Source organism: Microtus pennsylvanicus, chromosome 13 (assembly GCF_037038515.1).
Source record: "Microtus pennsylvanicus isolate mMicPen1 chromosome 13, mMicPen1.hap1, whole genome shotgun sequence".
In the NCBI taxonomy this organism is placed as follows: Eukaryota; Metazoa; Chordata; class Mammalia; order Rodentia; family Cricetidae; genus Microtus; species Microtus pennsylvanicus.
In genome coordinates, this window is record NC_134591.1 from 51,697,053 (window position 1) to 51,718,019 (window position 20,967).

The window sequence follows — 20,967 nt, forward strand, 5'->3', positions numbered from 1 at the left end:
ATCGAGGTGTAGGGAGGTCAAGGTATTTGTCCAATGTGACACAGCTGGCAGAGAACAGAGTGGGGGGGGGTCCTTGCCTCCATGTGTCTCCTGCTTCTGATTGAGATTCCAAGCTCCAGGAAAAACAAAAAACAAAAAATGTACTGTAGAACTTTTTTCTGGGAGGAGCCCCAGACTCTCCTAAAGACTTCCCACCTACCCAAAGCCTTAGGCAGACCCTAGGACTCCTTCTTCCCCCTCACCCCACATTCCACCAGCCCCAAAGGCCTGGACATTCCAGCTCCTGAGAGGTTCTGGATGGCTTCCCAGAGGGATGCTTTCCTCTAACTGCCCCTCCCACCCCTGCCCCCACTGGCTTGGCAACTGCCTTCCCACAGCATGGGTAGCTCCTGAGTTCCTACTCCAGAGGAGGAAAGGAGCTCAGACAAGGCCCTGCCACACCCTGGTTTACATGCCAGGGCTGACCCACAGCCTCTTATCCCTTCAAGTCCCACCACCCAGGGTCAAACACCCTGAGAAACTGGGCTCATTGAGACGTAGCAATGCCTCGTTAATCCTGACAGGGGATCCATTTCCTATTAATCAAGCCAATGAACAGTTCCAGGAAAGCTAGTGCCTTGGGAAGGAGCCCTTCAGACTACCTGCTCGGTGCCCAGGAGGTCAGGCCCCCTGTGGAGCCCTGGCAGAAAAGCACCCACTCTGCACCAGGTACTTTATCTCACTTCCTCTTTTACAATCGGTGCCTCTACTTCATAGGCTGAGAGACCAAGTCATGTGATCTCAGTCACACAGCCAGTAAATACTAACCAAGACACCCGACACAGTTCACAGACTACTGGGGGGCCTTGTCAAGAGTGGTGGCAGAGCCTGTCACTGTTGGCTGTACTTGTCTGACAGGACTCTCCCTCTCCACTACGGTCACCTCTCATCTCCCACCCTACGGTAGCTCCCAGCCCATCTGCACTGCCACCACCTTAGAGCACCATTTTCCCTCCATGGGACAACTTGCTGACTGAACAAGCTGATGTCCCTGCCTGTGCCACCCCACCCCACCTCCTCTTTTCTCTATTCAGAAGCCAGAGAACAGCCTCCTCCTGATCAAACCTCCTCAAAGGCCTCCCACTGCTTTCCCCCCAAAAAAGCCAAAGCAAACTCCTATCACAGTAGACAAAGCCCTGCCAGGTCTGACCTAACCATGCTCCTGGCTTTAGAGCCCAGAATAAGCAATGCTCCCTGCAGCCTCAGGGCCTTTGCATAAACTGCATCTTCTCCTAAGAACTTCTTAGACTACCCCTTTACACACTAAACTCTTACTTAAGTCACCTTTAAACATCATCTCCTCAGACACCCATCCCATGCCCCTACCCACCTGCCCCATTAGCTTAGTCCATGGTTCTAAGCTCTCTGCCTCCCACAGTGTGCTCAGTTTCAGCATGCACACGAGGCTACAACTTTCCACCTCTTTGGTGTTTATTAGCTGCTTCCCAAACAGCCCCTAACCCTGGACAGGGCAGATCCCACGTCTGTCCTGTCTCCTGCACTGTCCCACTGTCTGATGCAGTTCCTGACACCCAGGGGTGCAAAGCGGAGAAAAAAAATGGAAGAGGAAGGAATGCGGGGGTGGGGGTGGGGTAGAGACTGGGGCCTCCCGCATACACTTTCCCTCCAGGCAAGAGAGAAACCCAGGGAAGAAGTGCCCCTCCAGGTCCTGCCTCAACGTGTCTACAGTGAAACCAGACGAGAACATGAAGAACCAGAAAGACTAGGAGTGTGCTGGGGTGGGGTGGGGAGGGGAGGGGCCTCCCGAGCCAAACAAAGAGCAGAGAGGCTGGGCAGGTGAGCCAGGTAGATCATGAGCAGCCAGGAGGAACAGGCCTGGAAGCTGTGTGGAGCTGGACTGTGCCCAAGGCCTGGGGCCATCAGGGAGGTGGAACTACTCCTCTCCCTAGGGAGGCTGGACAAGCACCAGGGTGCTGCCCAGGATCAGACAGGCAGTGCTGCTCCAATCCCATGCTACCCAGGGTTGGGGCCCCCCTCTATGGCCAGGCCTTGCTTTGTTTCGTACCAAGGGGACCCTCACAGAGTTCTAGAGACACTTGCCCCTTATTCTAGAGTCCTAGGTAGTCCCAGGACTTCTTGTTCCTCGGGAGATGTTCTGGGAGCACAGTCAAACCTTGTCTCTACACTGTCTCCCCAAATTTGCCCCTGCTGGCTTCTCTAAATTCAGCCTTTTCCCTTTTCTTTTATTATTTTTTAAAATTTTTTTATTTTTTGGTTTTTCAAGACAGGGTTTCTCTGTAACCTTAGGGCCTGTCCTAGAACTAGCTCTTGTAGACCAGGCTGGCCTCAAACTCACAGAGATCCACCTGCCTCTGCCTCCCAAGTGCTGGGATTAAAGGCGTGCGCCACCACCGCTCGGCAAGCTTTTTCCTTTTTTTAACAAGTATCTTGTATTCACTTGCCAGGTCAGGCACTACACTGAGACTTTAGCTTGGGCCCTGGTGCACTTACCCACCATCCAGGCCGGCCTCTGAGTGCGGAAGAGAGTGGAAGCCTGGCCTACCTCACTGTCAGCTGGGGTGCCAGGCAGGCAAAACCTGTGACCACTCTGCCCTGGGCCTGATCAACTGGTGTTGAGTATAAACAGAACATTTCTTTTGTTTTGCAAAAAAAAAAAATTGCAAATTTTATTTGTGCGTGTGTGTGTGTGTGTGTGTGCTTGTGTGTGAATGCGTGTGCACGTGCTCCATGGTGCACACTGGGGAGTCAGTTCTCTCCTCCATCACACGGACTCCAGAGACTCAAATGAACTCTGGCCTGGTGCTGAGGGCCTTTACTCGCTGAGCCATTGTGCTGGTCTGTGATGAGAACTTGTGAGTCCAGAAAGCAGGGTACCTGTGAACATGCTAGGGCGAGCTTTGTATCACAGTCACATCCTGTGTCGCCCAGCCCTGTGGGCAGTTACTCACAGTGGGATATCCTGGGACAGTCTTTACATGTCAACACCTGACCCTGTAGATGAGAGAAAGTGACCAAAGGAAGGGACTGGCTCTGACGAGGGGAGCACGCCCCCTAGAGAGGCTGCAGGCATGCAACTCCAGGGACAGCTAAACTGGGCCACCTCCAAGGCTCCTCCACCGGGAGACTGATTGCTATTTTGTGCCTCCCCTGAGGGGCGCATGTACACAGGCTCATAAACAGCACTGCACACGAAAGGAAGGAGAAGCACACACAGCAGCGAAGGGCCGTGAGGGCAGGGGAGTTGTCAGAGAGGTGGTTTCCCAGGCCCTGAGTGGCCAGCGAGCTGGGGACCCATTAATGAGCTCCTGCAACTGCTCCTGGCAACCTTCCCCGGCCCAGTCCACTCAAGGGCAATCCTACTTCCAGGAGGCACTCAACAGGGGGAGCACTTAATAGGTGCCAGGTGCCTGGCCCACGTGACCTCAGTTAACCTTTACAGGTAGGAGTGATTACTCCTGTTGTGCAATAGGAAAACAGGCTTAGAGAAAGCACTTGTGCAGGAAGCTCCAGAGGGCAGGGTCTAGACAGGCCACCCATAAGCACAAGGGGGATGGCCCTGCTGTGCACCAACGTCAGGGGCTCTGAAGGAGGGGAAACGCATAGTCTTCAGGCTCTGGCTCACCTGAACCTGCATCCGCTGCACACCACCCATCTCTTGAGCTACCAGGTGCCTGTGAACTCCAGTGGCTTGCAAATAACGTGGCCACAACCAGGACCCCACTTGCACCTGATCTGGGGTCCTGCAGCTGTCCCGTGCTATCTATCTGAAGGTCTCACTCTGGCTTTCTCCTAAGCTCAGAAGCCCAGGGACTCTTTCTCCCGGCCAGTCTCATTTCTTCATTGGGCAATACTCTATGTTAGCAAATGCCCACTCAACGTAAGGAGCTCTCTATTCCAGGAACCCTCCCGAGATATTCAGGCCACTGCCTGTGCCAGTGCTGCCCAACCCGCTCCTGCTCTTCTGTCAAGCTCTCAGACCTGTGCCCAGCTCGGTGGGTTCTGTCCTGTGACAGGTCTGAGTGGATCCTTTCTATCCAAGCACCTAACACACACGAGACCAGCAGAAACCTCTGCCTGAGGGCTGGACCAAGACCACCTCTATCCCCATATCCACATCCTCCCCCCATCAAGAAGACACAAAACCCTAGGGAGACACTGGGTGAGATTTCAGAAGTGAGCATCCATGTAAACAAGCATGCCTTAGTACCCAGATTTCCACTGGAGCTGACCAGGCAATGACGCTAGGCCTCCAGGCTAACTCTTGGCAGCTGCTTCTCTACCCTGCTTCTCTCCACTCCCCTCTGAGGCCAGGGCCCCCATTCATTTGTCTCGTTAAGAGGCCTATAGAAACACATTTGTCTGCTCTGCGCTTCACTGCTCTGGTCGTCAATTCTCTGGGGGCAGCCGCCCTGCCTTCTGCAGCAGCCCTGTCCGTGTCTGGCTGCTTGGCCCTAGTGAGAAGTTTTGGAAGTTCAATCCAGGCCTGGCCATGGTGGGGAGAGATTCAAAAGTGAGTGTCACTTAACGGCAGGCTGGGAGAGCAGACTCTGACCCGAGGCTGACTCACCACGGCTCCTAGCTGATGTCTGGCCCACGGCCCTTGGCCTGGCACAGCACCTGGAGGTCCACCCTTGGCAGAGGCTTCTTCACCTGGTTCCCACCTCCAAGCACCTGCTTGGTCTCTGTAACTGAATTACTAAGGAACCAGCAGGAAGGTTCCTGGAAATCTGCCCCTAAGGCAGCTCCAACTCACTCCTCCCCAAGTCCTACAGAGGTCAGGCCTGTTCTAACCCTTTTTTCTTATTCCCCACCTCCTCCAGACCCTGAAATGTCTAAACTCCCAAGACTCCCAGCCTGCCAGGGCAGACAGACCTAGGGCAAAATGCCACCACAGCACACTATGAGGAGTGCAGAGACCAGAGCGTGACCCACTCTGCTCTAGGAAACTGTCAGCTGAGTCAGATCTGCTCGGAGAAAGAGCCTAGAAAATGCCTCGCCCCCACGCCTTTGTTTGTTTCTGGAGACAGAGTGTCAAGTAGCCCAGGCTTGTCTTCAGTTTACCAGGTAGCCAAGATAATCTAGAACTCCTAATTCTCCTGCCTCCACCCCTTAAGTACCAGGATTACAGGCCCGTGTCACCACGCCTGACAGTGAACGAGTGTTTCAAGCAGAGGAAATAGGAAGATGGAAGAACCTGGACACAGAGAGCGGTGCACGCTGAGAGGACAGAGCACGGCTGGTTGCGGGTGGAGAGGCAGTGAAGGGTAAGTTAGCAGACAGCAAGATACTAACCCTGACCCCAAAGGCAGTGGGAAAAGGAAGGGCTAGAGGGGAGTTTAAACTGAGTATCTTAATGCAACCTGAGCCTCACCGTGGAATACAGGACAGGGTAGAAGGAATGGACTGGAGGCAGGGAACCAGCAGAAGGCTGAGCATGCTAAAGCTCAGGCAGAAGCTAAAGGAGGCTTGGCAGAAGAAGGTGCTGGGGAGAGCAAAGTGGATGCATTCCAAAGACACTCAGAAGGTGGAGGCCACAGAACTTGGAGATGGATTACATGTACAATAAAAGGGAGGGAGTTGGGAGGAGGCCCAGGTTCCTGACTTGGTGACCAGGTGGGTGGTAATGCCAGTTAGAGAGAGAAAACTGGAGGCAGACAGGAGGGTGGGGCCGAGGGGTGCAGGCTGGGGCGTGCTGGGTCAGAGGCAGGAGGAAGGCAGCTATTCTCTCAGGCCACACTTTCTCAACTCAGTGCCATGGCATCCCCAGCCGTCTGGGGCCCTGAGACTGTCTGAGGACTGCGGGAAGGGTGAACAGTCCTTCAATGTCCAAGGGCCACTGACGACCACAGGCCAGTGCTCACTTTCTCACCAACCTAGCGTGTCACTCCTGCCTGTCCCTGTAGCTCCATGTCCTCGCCCTCAGCCCCAGCCAGGCTGAGGATCACCCCCATTCCCTTTTCTAAAGTTCTCCACCTAACTTGTCCTCTAGGCCCCCAACCCTGAACCACCTTGGCTACTCTCCAATGAGTGGGAACTCTCTCTCCCATTCTACCCTACCCAGGGCCCAGCCTCTGAGGACAAAGGGAGGGGTGCTCCAGGGCCACCCCTTCTATGACTGGCTCCTGAATTATTAATGAGCCATTAAGAGAGAGCGCTTTGGTGGACGAGGCTCTTGTCTAGAGACCTGGGGGAGATAGAGGGATCCGTATGACCTGCTGCCCTGGGGCCTGACCCCTCAGGTTGGCCCTGGACTGCCTCTGGGTTCAGGATAGGCTGGGAATAGCCCCTTCCCCCCAAGGGACCTCAGCTAAAACCTTGCCCCTCCCCCCAGCCTGCAGATTGGCTAAGCCTGTCCTGTGCTCCGCCTCCCACCAGTAACCAAGCAGTGGTAACCATGGTGACAGGGCGGGCTATGGCCAGTCTTATAGTGCCAGGCAGGGGGAAGGGCAGCAGCAGGGAAGAGACCAAAGTTCAGAGTTGGACTTGGGTAGGGGACAAATTGTCCCCCAAAACACAAACACTTATTTTCCTTTCCCATCTCTGTCTCCTTCCTGCAAGCCCAGTAGCAATCTTCCCCATTTTCCAGGGACTGCGGGCCTGGCTCAGGGAAGGGTGCCCTTTGCCTTGAAGGTCCTAGGAAAAGGGAAGGATCTAGATAACTCAGCTCTGAGCCTTCCCTGGACCTGGGGACACATCTGGTGTGCTATTCATGCTTCCTTCTACATGGGGCCTTCTACAGAGATCTGCAATGTGGACAGAGCACATGTCTACACAATTCACACAATCCAAGACACAGCTCCCCAATTCCATAAAACACTTAGACATTCCCGGTTCTGCAGAGCCTAGGGGATACCCAGGTGCTCCACAGGATGTTCAGAGGCAACAGAAGGAGCAGGTACCCCTTAGAAGGGGGCTTTCCCAATGGGGGTCTCTAGGACAGAAGGACTAGAGGGGTAGCTATCTGGTCACCCTGTTTCTCTGTCCTAGGGCCCAGTCCTGTATTCCATTCTAGAGACCTGCTAGAGGGTACGCCGCTTTTCACCCCGGCCTATCTGTATGATGAGGAGTCAGACTTACTGTCGCCATGAGCACCTGCCATCAAACCAAGCATCACGAGTGCAGGCACAAGGGGCACCATCATCCTCCCTGGGGCTGGCTCTGAGGCCTTCCAGGGCTCTAACTCCACAGCCAGCCACAGCCCAAGACAATCCACCTGTAAGGGAGAGAAGGGCAGAGCCAATTAGCTGGTATCCACTTGAGTCCCTCCTACCCAGGCTGCCTCTTGGCCCCCACTCATCCTCACCAGCCATTCAGAGCTAACTGCACAGCCTGGACTGTGCAATTGTCAGCCAAGTTCCTTCCCCAGTGCTGAGGGGCAACCCACCCTATAGAAAGAGTACAGAGGATGTCAGGGCATTCTCTAACCCCCAGAAAAAGGAACATATAGCTAGTTAGAAACTAGCCCAGGGCTGGTCCATTCCAGATACTGAGTTCCCAACTCACATCATTAAGGGGATGGGCACAGGGAAATGGAGTCAAAGATACACACAGATTGGGACCCAAAGACCGAGATGTGAACTGTAAGCAGCCGGGCAGATTTACACAGTCCCTGGGGCATCCTGATGCTCTGGGGCCAGAGCCCAACACACACAGCACAGGCCCCAGAATACAGACTCAGCAGCAGTTGGTTCCACGTTGTCAGAGGCTCGCAGCCAAAGCCACAACCCGTCAGGGCTCGCCAGGACTGCTCTCTACAAGTTATGGTTGCCCTGCCTGGCCACCCTCAACCTACCCAATTCCCATGGCACTTTCCTACCCCAAAGACAAACTATGAGGAGGCCTCAGTGACTGAGAATTGGAATGCTAGACTCTAAGATTCAATATCCACATTTCCTCCCTCTTCCCTTGTTCCAGGTATCCAAAGCAGAAGGGGGATGGCTGTGTTTGGGGCTAGCTGAAGCCTTCAAGACCCTGCCTGCTCTCCTGGCTACAGATCTTTTCCACTCTGCAGCTAGCTGTTGAAGCCACTCAGTGGCCACACTGTCTACTGCAGACACATCAGTCCTGGGGGCGAGCCGCTAAAGGTTTCTTTCCCATGTTCCTTGCCTGGGGACTTCAGGTAACACGCAGCAGTGTTCACAGTGCCACATAGAAGGCCCTGGCACATGGCCAGGCCTTCACCCATGCTCTGAAAACACAACAGGGTATAATGGGGGAGGGACAGTGGACACACTCTGGGGCCCCATAGTGCTAAGAGAATTTTCACGTTGAGAGGACAGAGGAACTGAAGGGATGGAGTCCATACATGGTTCTGCTCCTTCCTGGAACTTGAACCCTTATCTGAACTCAGGACAAAGATCATGAGGCGAACGAGCAGCAGGTGAGCAAAGGTGGAGAAAGCAGGTGGCACTGTGAAGTGAGGCAGGGGCTAAGACACAGGGAAGAGGAGAGGTTCCCTGTCCTGGGAACAGTGAGAATGAAGCAGCAAGCGCAATAAAGCTAAAAGGACATGGTGTGGTGTCCAGCACTACTTATTCCAGGCTGTGGGTTCTGCTGATCTCAGGGCTGAGGAGGTACAGTTCACAACGGGCCCATGTCAGGATGGGGGTCCTATCTGGACTTGTTTGTCACAGCACCATGGTTATCTTAGTGTGGCTATCAAGACAACAGGTGGTGAACTGCCTGACCAGGTTACCATGGGGACATGGTTCTCAGACAGGACTCTAGCTCTGGTACAGATACCCAGGGTACAGTTCAGAGGTGTGTCACCCCACAGGTCAGGCAGAGTGGCCTAGGCAGGTCTCGTGGGTGAGACATCACAAAGTCAGAGAGTTTAACATCCGTGCTCCACCATTCCAGGCACATCCTCCTCTCCCTCTCCATGCAGACACCATATGGACATAATCTTAGTACAAGTACCATGGGGCACATCTCCCAGGTATGGACACAGAGGGATGAAACAGGATAGATGTTACAAGGTACAAAAATGCACAGCACAGTCACCGTGGGGCAGAACTCCCCAGCACAATTAGAGAGCTTTAATCCCCATAGCTGTGGTATAGCAATCACGGCACGGTAACTCCCAGGTGCAGACATGGAAACAGCGTCTGGTCCAGACATCACGTGGGTATACACAGAGGGTACAGACATCTGTGGGTAGAGCTGCCTGATAAGGGCATTACAGGGATGTAACTCCCCAGCACACTGCCATAGAGGTGTAACTCTGTCACTGACAGGGGGAGGGGTGTCACTAGTAAATAAAGGGGAACAAAGCTCCACTCAATAAAGCCGCCAGTGTCTCATTCCCACAAGTGAAATTCTGGCCTCTGAACCTAATCCCCAGTGTAGTAAAAACCAGTGGACCTTACTTGGGGACCAAGACTCCCGTCTATGTAAGCAGAATGTTCAAAGACTTTGTTCAGATCCACAGAGTAGGAAGAAGTCAGACATACTGAAAATAGGGGTCTGGAGAGATGGTTGAGTTCAGGGCACTGGCTGCCAGAGGACCTACATTGGATTCCCAGCACCCATATGGCAGCTCATGACTGTAACTTCAGATCCAGAGGATCCAATGCCTTCCTCTGGCCTCTGTGGGCACCAGACACACACACAGTTTACAGACATACGAGCGGGCAAAACACTCATACACAGAAAAATGTTAAAACTGTTTCTTTTTAAGTTGAAAATATAGGCATTCCCTCCCAAGAGAGCTGCTCCAGTGATCCCTAGACACAGGGACAAAGGCAACTAGAAACACCAGGAGACCCCAGGGACATACACAAACATGGGCACAATCTCAGGGAACCGCTCTGGCAACCACAGTCTTCCAAACCTGGCCTCTCCCTCTCAGCAGCTCCTGGTGTGAGCAAGTTGCTCCCACCCCTGGACTCTGGGCACAGCGCCTGCCCCTGCTGTCGGGCAGTCAGGCTGCTCCCAGCTCCAGGGCCTCCTCCCTCATTAGAAGTCCCAAGCCTGGGCTTGAGTCTAGATGTTGCTTCGGCCCACACCCTGGTCTTCGGGTCCCCTGCAGATCAAGTTTGCCTTGCTGGACGGCCATGGACCTTGTGCACCCATCCAATACGGCAGCTCTCAGAACAGATACGCACTCCACCAGCACGGATGGGTGAGTCTGGGTCTTGTTCAGTTCAGAGAAAACCAAAGCCCAAATAGTTGGGAACTCAAGCTCATCTCTGAATTGCACTGCAGGCCATCGGTTCTACCAAGCTGACACACTTGGGCAGGAAAACAATTACGTGGCATATGATATTATAGGATATAATTGAGTGTAATTTTTCTACATTCAGAATGGCTTTGATATATCTTTTTTCTTCGCTACCCACTGAAAAGCTGCCAACTGCCCTTTCTTAGGAAGAAATGTCCTTTATTCTCAAATTTTGTCCTTGGTGCTAAAATGTCCTTTCTTGTATGAAGTGATGGGGACAGCAGATAGAAGTTGTTTTTTTTTTTTTATAATGTCCTTACTTGGCAAAATAAAGAACTGCTAACCCCCTGTCTGGCCCTAAGCACTTTTGGAAGCTGAACTGTGTGTGAAACCAAAGAGCCTGGGAATCGCTGCTCTGAGGAGAAAGGGATCAGCAGGCACAACATCAAGCCACAGGACTCATGTATGTGTGTCATGGAAAATGTGTGTCATTTCCATGAGGTCCACCCTAACCATCCCTGCCAGGGCCAAAGAGGGCCCCCAAGAGACCATGTGATGCCAGGACCGAGGGGTTCCCGGATGGAAAACAGCTGGGATCATTCTCAAGACCCCCTCATGAATATGCAAACACAGATTGATTTGTTTCCCGTGGGCATGAGTTATTATTCACAGATATTAATTAGACTCCAAATACCACCTGTTCCTCTAGCCTTCCCCACTGCTCCTCTTCAGGCCAGGACCCTGGCTCCCAGGAGATTGGAGACCAAATATGGACAGGGCAGAAGAAGGGGCATCCAGGGTTCCAGGGTGTGCTCAGCCAAGACTTAAGCAACAAGATGCATGCTGAGCAGGGAGAGCCAAGAGCTGTTCATCTTCTAACCTGTGGTGGCAGCTCGGTTAGCTGCCACTGGGCCCTTTTGTCATGTCCTGGACAGTTTACCGTGTGGTACTGCAGCAGTGGCTGCAGAGGGGGAAATAGGCCTTGTCACACTTGGGAAGGGAAAACCAACGTGTTTCCAACTTTCACCAAACCAACCACCGGATTATGACAGGAATAAATCAGAGCCTCAGCCTCGACCCCAGCCCAGCAGAGCTGGCTGGCAGGGAGGAGCCTGAGACTGCCCTATCTCCTCTAGCCAGGAGGCCAGAGTCTCGGTGAACAGCCAGGAACAACACTCCCTCCCACTCGAGTACTGGGGATCCTTTAGCTATGCTGAGGTCCCACTTATAGCTCTCAGTGTTTGACTCTCTGAGGAGTCAAAGGGGAAACCAGGGGTGTCAAAATTCCTGGGAGTGGCAGCCAAGGACCTAACAGGGGCCTAGTTTTAAGAAACAGAAGCAAAACAAAAATCAAAAAGGGCCAACTTAGGTTCCTTCTACGGCCACAACTCTAAGTCTTTAGGTCTTTCCCCAGGGGGTATGAGGAGGGACCCCTCAGATTAATAATGTTCACCAACTTTGTTGCCTTGGGGCCTCTATACCCAGTATTGTCTCTACTGTGAAAGATGCCTTTCTCTTGCCCCAGACACTCACTTGGCTTCAGAACCGGGTTCAAGTGATCCACTGATGTAAATCTTTCCCCAAGACTCTCCCTAGGTTTCCAGGTTGTACAGTTTAGTGAAATCACAAGAGGTGACACAAACTAGTGGTTCTCAATCCCGGGTGACCCTGCCCTGCCACAGGACATGAGGTAATGTCTGGAGACATTAGGATTGGGGATGGAGGTAAGCGTTACTAGCTCTAATGGGAAGAAACCTGCCATACTGTGAGACATCCTACAACATCAGGCCATCCCCACGAGAAAAGGATCACCCGTCCACAAAGTTTACAGTACCAAGACTGAGAAACCCTGGCACAGGTGGCCAGCTACACAGCCTACAGCCTGACCTAGCCCCAGCCCCAGAACCCAAGCCCCCTTGGAATCGTTCACACCTCCAACCAAAGGCTGTCCCTGACACTTCTGTCAGTACCTTCTTGGTCCTCAGAATCCCCACCCCCCTGCCAGATTAGTTCAGCCTCCGGAAACAGGGGGTCCTGTACACACCCCATCTCCACTCTCTAGACGTGTCATTTGCATGTGCTCTCGCCAAAGGGCTCCTGTTTTAGGGACTCTTCTGGCAAGACTGGGCTTTTAGGCAGATCAGACTCTCACCTGAGTACGGACAGGAGGACACATAGTATCCTTATACAGGTTCTCCCTGCCTGACCTTCCCAGCCTATGAGTTCTCCCCTATGTCCCTTTGCATAAGCCCATCTCACCCAGTGTGACTACTCACAGCATCCCCATCTCACCCAGTGTGACTATTCACAGCATCCCGGACATCACCCAGTGTGACTATTCACAGCATCCCGGACATCACCAAGTGTGACTACTCACAGCATCCCCTTCATCTAGTGTGACTACTCACAGCATCCCCATTCCTCTCCATCTAGGCCAGACCCATTTCTCTTTTCTAAGTTTTTATTTATTTGATTGTATGTGTGGTTACATGAAGGTCAGAGGACAACTCTGGAGTCAATTCTCTGCTTCCACTTTTACCACTGGATTCTGGGAATCGAACTCAGACTGTCAGGAAGCACATTTACCTGCTGAGCCACCTCCCTGGCTCCAGATCAATCTTTGTCATGGCCTCTTTGTTTAACCATCTATCTAGAACTGTTCGTTGATCAGGGTGATGGCTGTAAATCATGGGTCCTACCTTCAAGAAGCTTACAGAGAAAGGCCCACCAAGCTCAGGGACAACTTGTCACCCAGGTTAGCAAACCCTTGAAGGCCTGCTCCTTATTCCAAACATCCAACTTGTCAGAAGTTTGAATTTCCCCCTCTTCCACCCCAACTACCTCTCACCCCTCCACGGGCTTCCTGCCCTTGATTCTTTCTAATCCATCCTGCACACAAGCCAATGGTGCCTTCAGCCCACAAAAGTACAAATCTAGGGGCTAGAAGACATGGCTCGGCAGTTAAGAATGCTTACTACTCTTGCTGGAGACCCAGGTTCAGTTCCCAAAAACACACATGGGGGCTCAGAACAATCTGTATGAGATCCAACCCCCTCTTCTGCCTCCACAAGCGCCAGGCACACACGTAGTGTATATACATACATGCAGGCAAACACTCATATATATAACATAGAAATAAATAATCCTATTTTTAAATGAAAACCTACTCATGCCCATTGCGTGTGCTGTCTGCTGTTCTAGCTCATGGGAGGCACTAGTCGGTGTCCCATGAATGAAGGGACAACTGGATGAATGAAGGGACTGTCAGCTTGAGCTTCTGAAGCACCCTTAGGAGGAAGTCCACAGCCTTCAGTCTCTCATCCCAGCCCACCACGTAGACACCTAACTCCCTCTCTGGCCTTGTTCTCTACAACCTCAGCCCACTGCCCCGAGGACCCCGCTCCTTCTACATACTCTTCAGGTGACAGGTGTCTTTTTTTCCCTACAGACACATGGCGAGTGTAGAAGCAGACAGACCCTGGTGCCATTCAGAAGTCAATGTCATGCCTACAGAAGCTGATAAGTTGCCTCTCATTCACCCACCTCCGTCCTCAACGCTAGGCAGACATCTTCGCTCCCTTGTGTTCCACACTCAGTTCTTCACGACGGTCTGTCTACTCCAGCTCCTTAAATAGCACTTCAATCCCTTCTGGTCCTCGTATCACTGCTTTCCTGGCCTAGGCCTCTATCATCGCTCAACCACATATATGTTGAATATCTCCCCCACGACTTAGATAAAGTCTCACGTCAAAATCCAAACCATTTAGCCTGGTCCACAGGCCCCCACCCCCACCCCTGCAACCATGGAGTACACTCACCGGGTCTTTGCTCGCTTATATCAGTCACTCTTGCTGGGCAATCAGCACCGAGGGCAGGGCACCAGGGCCTCCGCTCCTTCCTGGACAGAGAGGAAAAGATAAGAAAAACATCAAGAATTTTATCAAAGCAAAATAGAAATCGACAGAGACAGACTTTCAAAACTCACTGTTTATGCAGGGAAACGAAAAACAGGTTAGGGATCTGCCAGTGTAGGACGATCCCCGTTTAGTAAAGTAGCCATCTGCTTACTGCACTGCGCTTGCTTGATGCTCCCTAAGCACCTACTATGTGCCTGCTCATCTGTCTACTTCCCTATGCCCATGAGCAACACAGGCCAGGTTCCCACGGCCACAGAACCTGGCTCTGGATTCCACAGCCACCCTGGCCTAGAGCAGTCACCCACCCTGGATCCCACCTGCCAGGTTCTCCCTCACTAGCCAGCCGCAGGGCATTCTCTTCCGATCTTCAAGTGTGCCCTCATTTCTCCTGTGTCTCGTCCTTGCCCATGATGCGTGCTACTGCCTAAAATGGGTTACCTATTTGCTTCTGACTGGTAACCACTCAGATTTCAGATCCAACAGCGTTTCTCAAGTAAGTTTACTGTGACACTGCCAACTGCACGCTTGGACTTTGCCTCAAATAAATGATCACAAACGTATTTATTTACGTACATGACTCCGAGTCACTAAAATAAGCTAAGTAAACACACAGGCACACCTGCCTGGCTCGCCTGACAGGAACCCAGCACATAGTAGGTGCTTAGTCCACACATGGTGAGAACACGAGTTCCCAGGAAGCAGCCCAGCCAGGGCACTCCCAGCGCACACACCAGCCTTAGAAACTTCAGGAGCAGTATTTATTTTTGACTTTCTGCTTCTCTGTAATTTTTTTTAAATGAAGGTGTGCCCCTGGATGCCTCCTCCGCGGGCACACACAGCGCCAGAGCCCTGCCCCTTCCTTCTAAAACCATTACAGAGCTCTCACCAGCATGTGCATGGTCCTAGGTGAGGGGGCAGGGTTTAGTCACGCCCACATCACCTCATCACTAGCTCAGCTACTCTGCTAGTGCCCACTTGAAGCATGCTGCAGCCCACTTCATGCTCCTTCAGGGCCTCACCCCACACTCACAGCAGCGTTCATCCCACCGCCCTCCCACCGTGGCTCATCCCTGAGCAGAAAACTGTAGGGGAGCTGGGAACATCCTCACTGACCCAGGCCCAATGCTCACTACCATCCACAGAGTAACTTCCACACCAGGGAATTATCCTCACTTTAACTGGCTTACGGTTTACTCAATGTGTATGTGTGTATGTATGCGTAACAATTATGTGTAAGTATGGTGCTCAAATTCAGAAGAGGGCATCAGACTCCCGGAACTGGAGCTACAGATGGTTGTGAGCCACCATGTGTGTGCTAGGAACCAAACCTAGGACATCTACAAGAGCAGCCAACAAATGCTCTTAACTGCCCAGATATCTTTCTAACCCTTTGTCCTTACTTTAGACTAATCACCTTTGGAAAAAGCCACTGACTCACCCAAGGCCTCATTAGACCCACCCACCCCCAGCCAGATCAGAACCGAAGGCCCTGGGCCTCAGGATGCCAGCCAGTATGGGCTCCTACCCACTGCATTTCTCCACAGCATTCCCAGTGGCCGCTGCTTCTGCAGCAGGCTGCCAAGCGGGTCTGGCCAGAGAAACCGGCTTCCGTGTTGCAAACTCAAAGGCCCGTTTGTCTCGAGTTGCACACCCAGTCTCACAATGCTTGACATGGGCTGTTAGCTCCACCACCGCTGCTCAGGAACCCAGGCAGAGGGGTAGTGTTCAAAGCAATGGTATCACACCCAAGACCATGCCAGCAGCTCTGGGCCTCCTGCAGATGACTGGGACACCCTACCTAAAGTAGAATCCAGATCTGAAGAAAGGCCCAGAATGGCCATGAAGCAGGTCTCAGAAACACAGGATCCCAAGGCTAAGACCCCCGCCCCCCCCAAGGAACACAGAGCAGTCCAAGGTAGTATTCTAGAACAGTACTCTGGATCAAAGAGCCCCAACACGGACTATCAAGTCACCTCCAGATCCAACAGCAGCAGCCCCCAGAACCACTCCAGACCCACAGGGGACAAAACCTACAACAGTCAGGCTGGCCAGCTACCCGGAAAATAAACTGGCATTGATGTCTGGAAGGTAGACTTGGCAGCTGCTCAGTCAGGGCCTAACTGGATAGGATTTCAGGGAGAATTCACACCGGGTACAACCCCCACAGAGGGCTCAGACCAGGCTTAGGTAACAGCCATGACCAAGATCACGTAGAAGGCCTTTGCACCAACCTGGCTGGCCGGCCCCAGTAGGGCTCTGCGTCACCTGTCAGGCTGAAGCCCGGCCCACCAGTGGGACCAGGAAGAGCAAGCAGAAACCCAGGGCACAGGCATAGATTGAAGCAACCTCCAGGCAGCCCTGGGGCTGCACCACAAAAAGTCTCCAGAAGCGGCAGATTATACACAGCCAAGGAAAGAACGTTGGAGTTCTTAGACCCAGAGGCCCAGGGCACCGAGACTTGGTGCATCTGGACCTTGGAGGCAAAAGCAGAAAAGAATCCTGGGAGGAAGTGGGGTACTACACCGCAGAGGCTGCCTCTCAGAATCCCCTTCTGTTCACCTCAAGAGCTCTCTTCTCCAGGGCCCTACCTCAGCCTTCTCACACCTGCCAGTATCCTGAAGGTCAAATACACGGGGGCAACACACAGCTCCATCAGTGAAGAAGATGAGGCTGGGGGACAAGGTAGCTGCTCCCGCCTGGTTGAGTATCCCATCCGTAAGGGCCCCCAGCTCAGAGCAGCAGCTACGGCAGGCAGGTGCCTCTGCCTGGACACTGTGTGTTCCCAAAGACAGCTCTGTGACTCGGGGATTCTGACAGAGGAGCGCATTTTATCACTTTTATTGATGACGTGAAAACAACGGCTACCGCTGAGGGGCTGAGGGACGATACAAGATGTGAGGCCCTGTCCCAAACGCTTCATGTTTGTCTTTGATCCCCCCAACAACCCTATGAGGTGTGCGTTTTATCACACCCGTTTGAGAAATGGGGTCCGGAGATGGTTAGCAAATTGTTCAAGGTCAACTCAAACTCCAGTTCATACTCCAAGTCAGCTCTTGGCTGCTGCGGACAGCTGTCTTCCCTGAGAGAGCATCGCTCCTAGCTCCCATGTAATTCCTGGTATCCTCTGGCTTAAGACTCTTCATACTAAAGCCAGGCGGTGGTGGCACACACCTTTAATCCCAGCACTCGGGAGGCAGGGGCAGGCGGATCTCTGTGAGTTCAAGGCAAGCCTGGTCTACAGAGCTAGTTCCAAGACAGGCTCTATAATTACAGCGAAACCCTGTCTTGAAAAACAAAACAACAACAACAACAAAAAAAAACAAAACCTCTTCACACTCAACCCCTTCAACCAAAACCCAAGTGCCTCACAGACAACACATGGGGCCTCAGCTCAACATTTGCCTGGCCTGGGCTTTCCTCCCCAGGTCCCTGGTTCAGGAGTTCAGTGAAGTCCTTCCTCTTCCTCACTCCACATCCCACGAACCACCCTGTCCTGTCCAAGGTGCTTTCTCAGTGGCCATGTGCCCCTCCTCTCCAGGCCACCTTTCTCTCACCAGACTTTCTGCACGCAGCACCCTCGTTCGGAATCCTGTCTCCACCCAGAATTCTCCATAGCCCTGAACCATCTTCCAGTGAAGAAACCTGTAGGATGACCCACAGCCTCCACCCAAACGTTAAGCCACGGGTGTCTCTCCCAGGTACCTCACAGAACATCCGTGGCTCTGGGAGCTGCTGTGGCTGTCTATGAACATATCTCAACCATTACTCAGATTGTTTCATTTTTTAATTAACTAATTTTGCAGTGCTGGGAACCAAGTCCAGGCCTCAAGCGTGCCAGGCAAGGGCCCTCCCGCTGCGTTATTTCCAGAACTGCTCATATTTCAGTCTTCTCCTTCCTCTGCGGCATCCTTTCTTTTTCAACCGGCGAACTCCTACTGACCTATCTAAGCCCACTTCAGAGAGCCCCTTCGGAGTCCCCCTGTGAATCGTCTCACCCCGAACCCGCAGCCCCCGGACTCCTCCAATCTTCTAACCTCAGCTTGGAACGGCAGTTGCTCTATGTGGCTAAGGCTCCCACCTCAGCAGCTGCAAAGAGATGAGCTTCCTCTTCTGGACAGCTGTTCGTCCCACAGGAAGCCAGACTGCCAAGCCAAAAGTGCCTAGCCCTGTGCCTGGCACACCGTCAGCAGTCGATAGCAGGTTACTGAATCCCTTTTGCATTCCCACGAAGCCACTGCCACTGCGGCCTTGCAGAGCCAGCCACACGGTTCTCTCGGCCTCTCACGGCAGCCCTGGGGCCCACCTATCCTTGACTACCAGCCCCTCTCTCCAGGGAACTAAAACTGAGACCCCCAAGAGGCCTCCTTGCTGTAGCAGTTAAGGTCTGAGGACTACCTCCCTGACGGAGGACCTCAGACTGACTCGGAGGACCTCAGACTGACTCCCAGTACAGGTGGCCGGGAGGGAGTGCAGAGAATGCAGGAAACAACAAGGACGCTATCTTGCTGCAGGTCCATACAGTTCGCAAGGAAGAGTTTTCAGCCAGTCTACCCTTGCTGCAGCCCACCCCACCTCCTGGGAAACTGTTTCTCCAGCACCCAGAACTATGGAAAAGAACTCCTTCCATAGCCCTAAACACTTGAGACTGGATGGGGGGGGGGGTTCAGCAGCTGCAGGAAGGGAAGGAAGAATCCTATTAAGACTGTCCTCATTGAAGGAAGGGAAGAAGAACACTGTAACTCAAGGAAAACAAAACCACGAAGAAAGTGAACTGGAACGGAAGGGAAATATGTGCACAAGAAGGCCCGAGGCGGAGTGTGCAGGTGCACAGGTGTGCTGTGAGTGTGCAAGCACAGCAAGTTTCTGCACCGGGGCTCCTTGCGGGGAGGGTGAGCTGAGAATGGGAATGGAGGTGGGAAGGGGGGGGGGCCTATGGGGTGTGTGGCCTGAGCCCTGGCTGAGAATGAAGGGTTGTTCTTGAGGAGTCGTTGAAGCCCTAGGCAGATTTATACAATCAGTAAAAACAGGGATTTTCACACTCCCTGAAGCAAGAGTTAATAAGAAGCCACACAGACTCGCTCAGATTTCCTGTCAGACCTCTCCTCTGGATCCTATCAGATTCCTGGGGCCTCCCAAAGGATCCCACACTGGGCCCTTCATCCAGGAACTGCCATCCCACCACAGAACACTGCCCTGTATTCTCAGGCCAGAGCCAGCACCAGGTCACTCAGGATGCCACTCTTGTCCCTTCAGAAGCAGAAGTGAAGCCTTCCTCAACAACCCTTGGTCATCCAGCACCCACAGCCCCTGCCTGGCTGCTCTTAGGGTGGTCCTCCCTCCCATTCCACAGCTAGGGACAGGTAGGGCTCCCATCCCGCCGGCTCCAAGTCAGGGGCCCTGCAGAGGGAGGGGGTGAAATGGGGAGAAGGGCTAGCCCCTCCCCCTCCCGGGGTAGAAGAACCAGAGGGGCCGCATTCCAGAGAAGTGGGGGAGGGGGCCTGACAGAGGGGATACAGAGACACCAAGCAGAGAGACACCTAAGGAAGGAGCTAAGAGACATGGAGGCACAGAGACCCAGGGACAAGGAACACGGAGACCCGGAGAGGGAACACGGAGACCTGGGGCGAGAGGACAGGGAGACCCGGGGAGAAGAAGTCAATACTCGGGGAGAGGATACAGAGACTGGGAGGGAAGAGTGACCCACAGCTGGACACGCGGGGACCGCAGGGAATGAGATCTGGAGGCAGTGGGCGACACAGGCAGACAGAGACACCTAGGGAAACTGAGAAAGGCGCCGAGACGAAGACGCGGGCGCAGAGACTGGGGACCAGGCACGCCAGCACCGGACGGGACCGGGCGGGACGTCGGGAGGCGACTGAGTGAACTTTCGGAGCGGGTCCGAGCGCACCCGTCCTCCCGGGACAAGTGGCTCAGGGGCCTTGGGGGCACCGCTCGGGGTGGGGGTTGGGACCGCCCGCCCGGTCCCTCCCCAGCCCGCGCTCCGCACGGAGACCAGGGAAAGAGGGGGGGCTCCCAACTCGCGCCCCGCGCATCCCGGGGCCGCACGTGCGCCGGGTCGCCCGCGAGACCCGGCGTCGGCTGCGGCTCTTCCGCCGGCGGGGAGGGGGCGCCGTGGGACGGGGAGGCGGCCTGGACCCGCCCGGGGCCGGCGGGGGTGGCTGGAGGCCGCCCCCGGAGCGCGACCGCGGCGGGTGGGGGACCGGGCACCCACCGGCGCGGGGAAACTTTGCACGGGGGGCGCGGGCTGCGGCTCAGGTGCGGCGGGGGTTCGGCCGCGATCGCGGGCGCGGCAGGTGGGGGCGCGGCCCAGCCTCCCGGCGCCCCCGGGCCCGCCCCCGGCTCCGCTCCACGGACGCGGGGCTAGGGCGGGGACGGCGCGGAAGGGCCGCGCACCGAGGGGCCCAAATGGGGCTCGGGGGTCACTCACCGCCTCTCCGGGGGCCGTCGGTCTGCATGTCCCCCCTCGAGCCGCTGAGGCCGCCGCTTCCAGTCCGCCGCTGCCGCGGTCGCCCGCTCCCGCCACCGCCACAGCCGCCAGAGCCCAAGCCGAAGCCGGAGCCGGAGCCGGAGCCGGAGCCGCCGCCTCTGCCGCCGCCGCCGCCACCGCTCCCGCCGCTCCCGCGCCAGCTCCAGCCGCGCGCGCCCGCCCGCCCGCGCCCGTGTCCCTGCCCCTGCCGTGCGCGTCCCCGGCGCCGCCCCTCCCCTCGTGCACTCTCGCTTGTAGAGGAGTGAAGCTGTAGGCCCAAAGAGGCTGCAGCCCAACCCGAAGTCTAAACCGACTGCAACGCCAAGATTGAGCTTAAACCTCAGTAAATGAGCGTGGATAGACCCAAACTCCGACACCAA

General features: G+C 54.4%; 1 protein-coding gene across 8 annotated transcripts in view; it reads right to left on the reverse strand.

Moving 5' to 3' along the window:
* The window catches only part of Ptprf (protein tyrosine phosphatase receptor type F), an 82,556-nt gene extending 61,887 nt beyond the window's left edge, over nucleotides 1-20,669 (reverse strand). For all 8 annotated transcript variants that reach the window (XM_075946620.1, XM_075946627.1, XM_075946624.1 and 5 more), the window contains exons 1-3: nucleotides 20,549-20,669; nucleotides 14,002-14,081; nucleotides 7,099-7,234 (exon numbers count right to left, since the gene is read on the reverse strand). In XM_075946620.1, the coding sequence (XP_075802735.1) occupies nucleotides 7,099-7,162 (64 nt within the window). In that variant the 5' untranslated portion in view covers nucleotides 7,163-7,234; nucleotides 14,002-14,081; nucleotides 20,549-20,669. The remainder of the gene's footprint in view (nucleotides 1-7,098; nucleotides 7,235-14,001; nucleotides 14,082-20,548) is intronic.
* Between the last annotated feature and the right edge of the window lie 298 nt (nucleotides 20,670-20,967).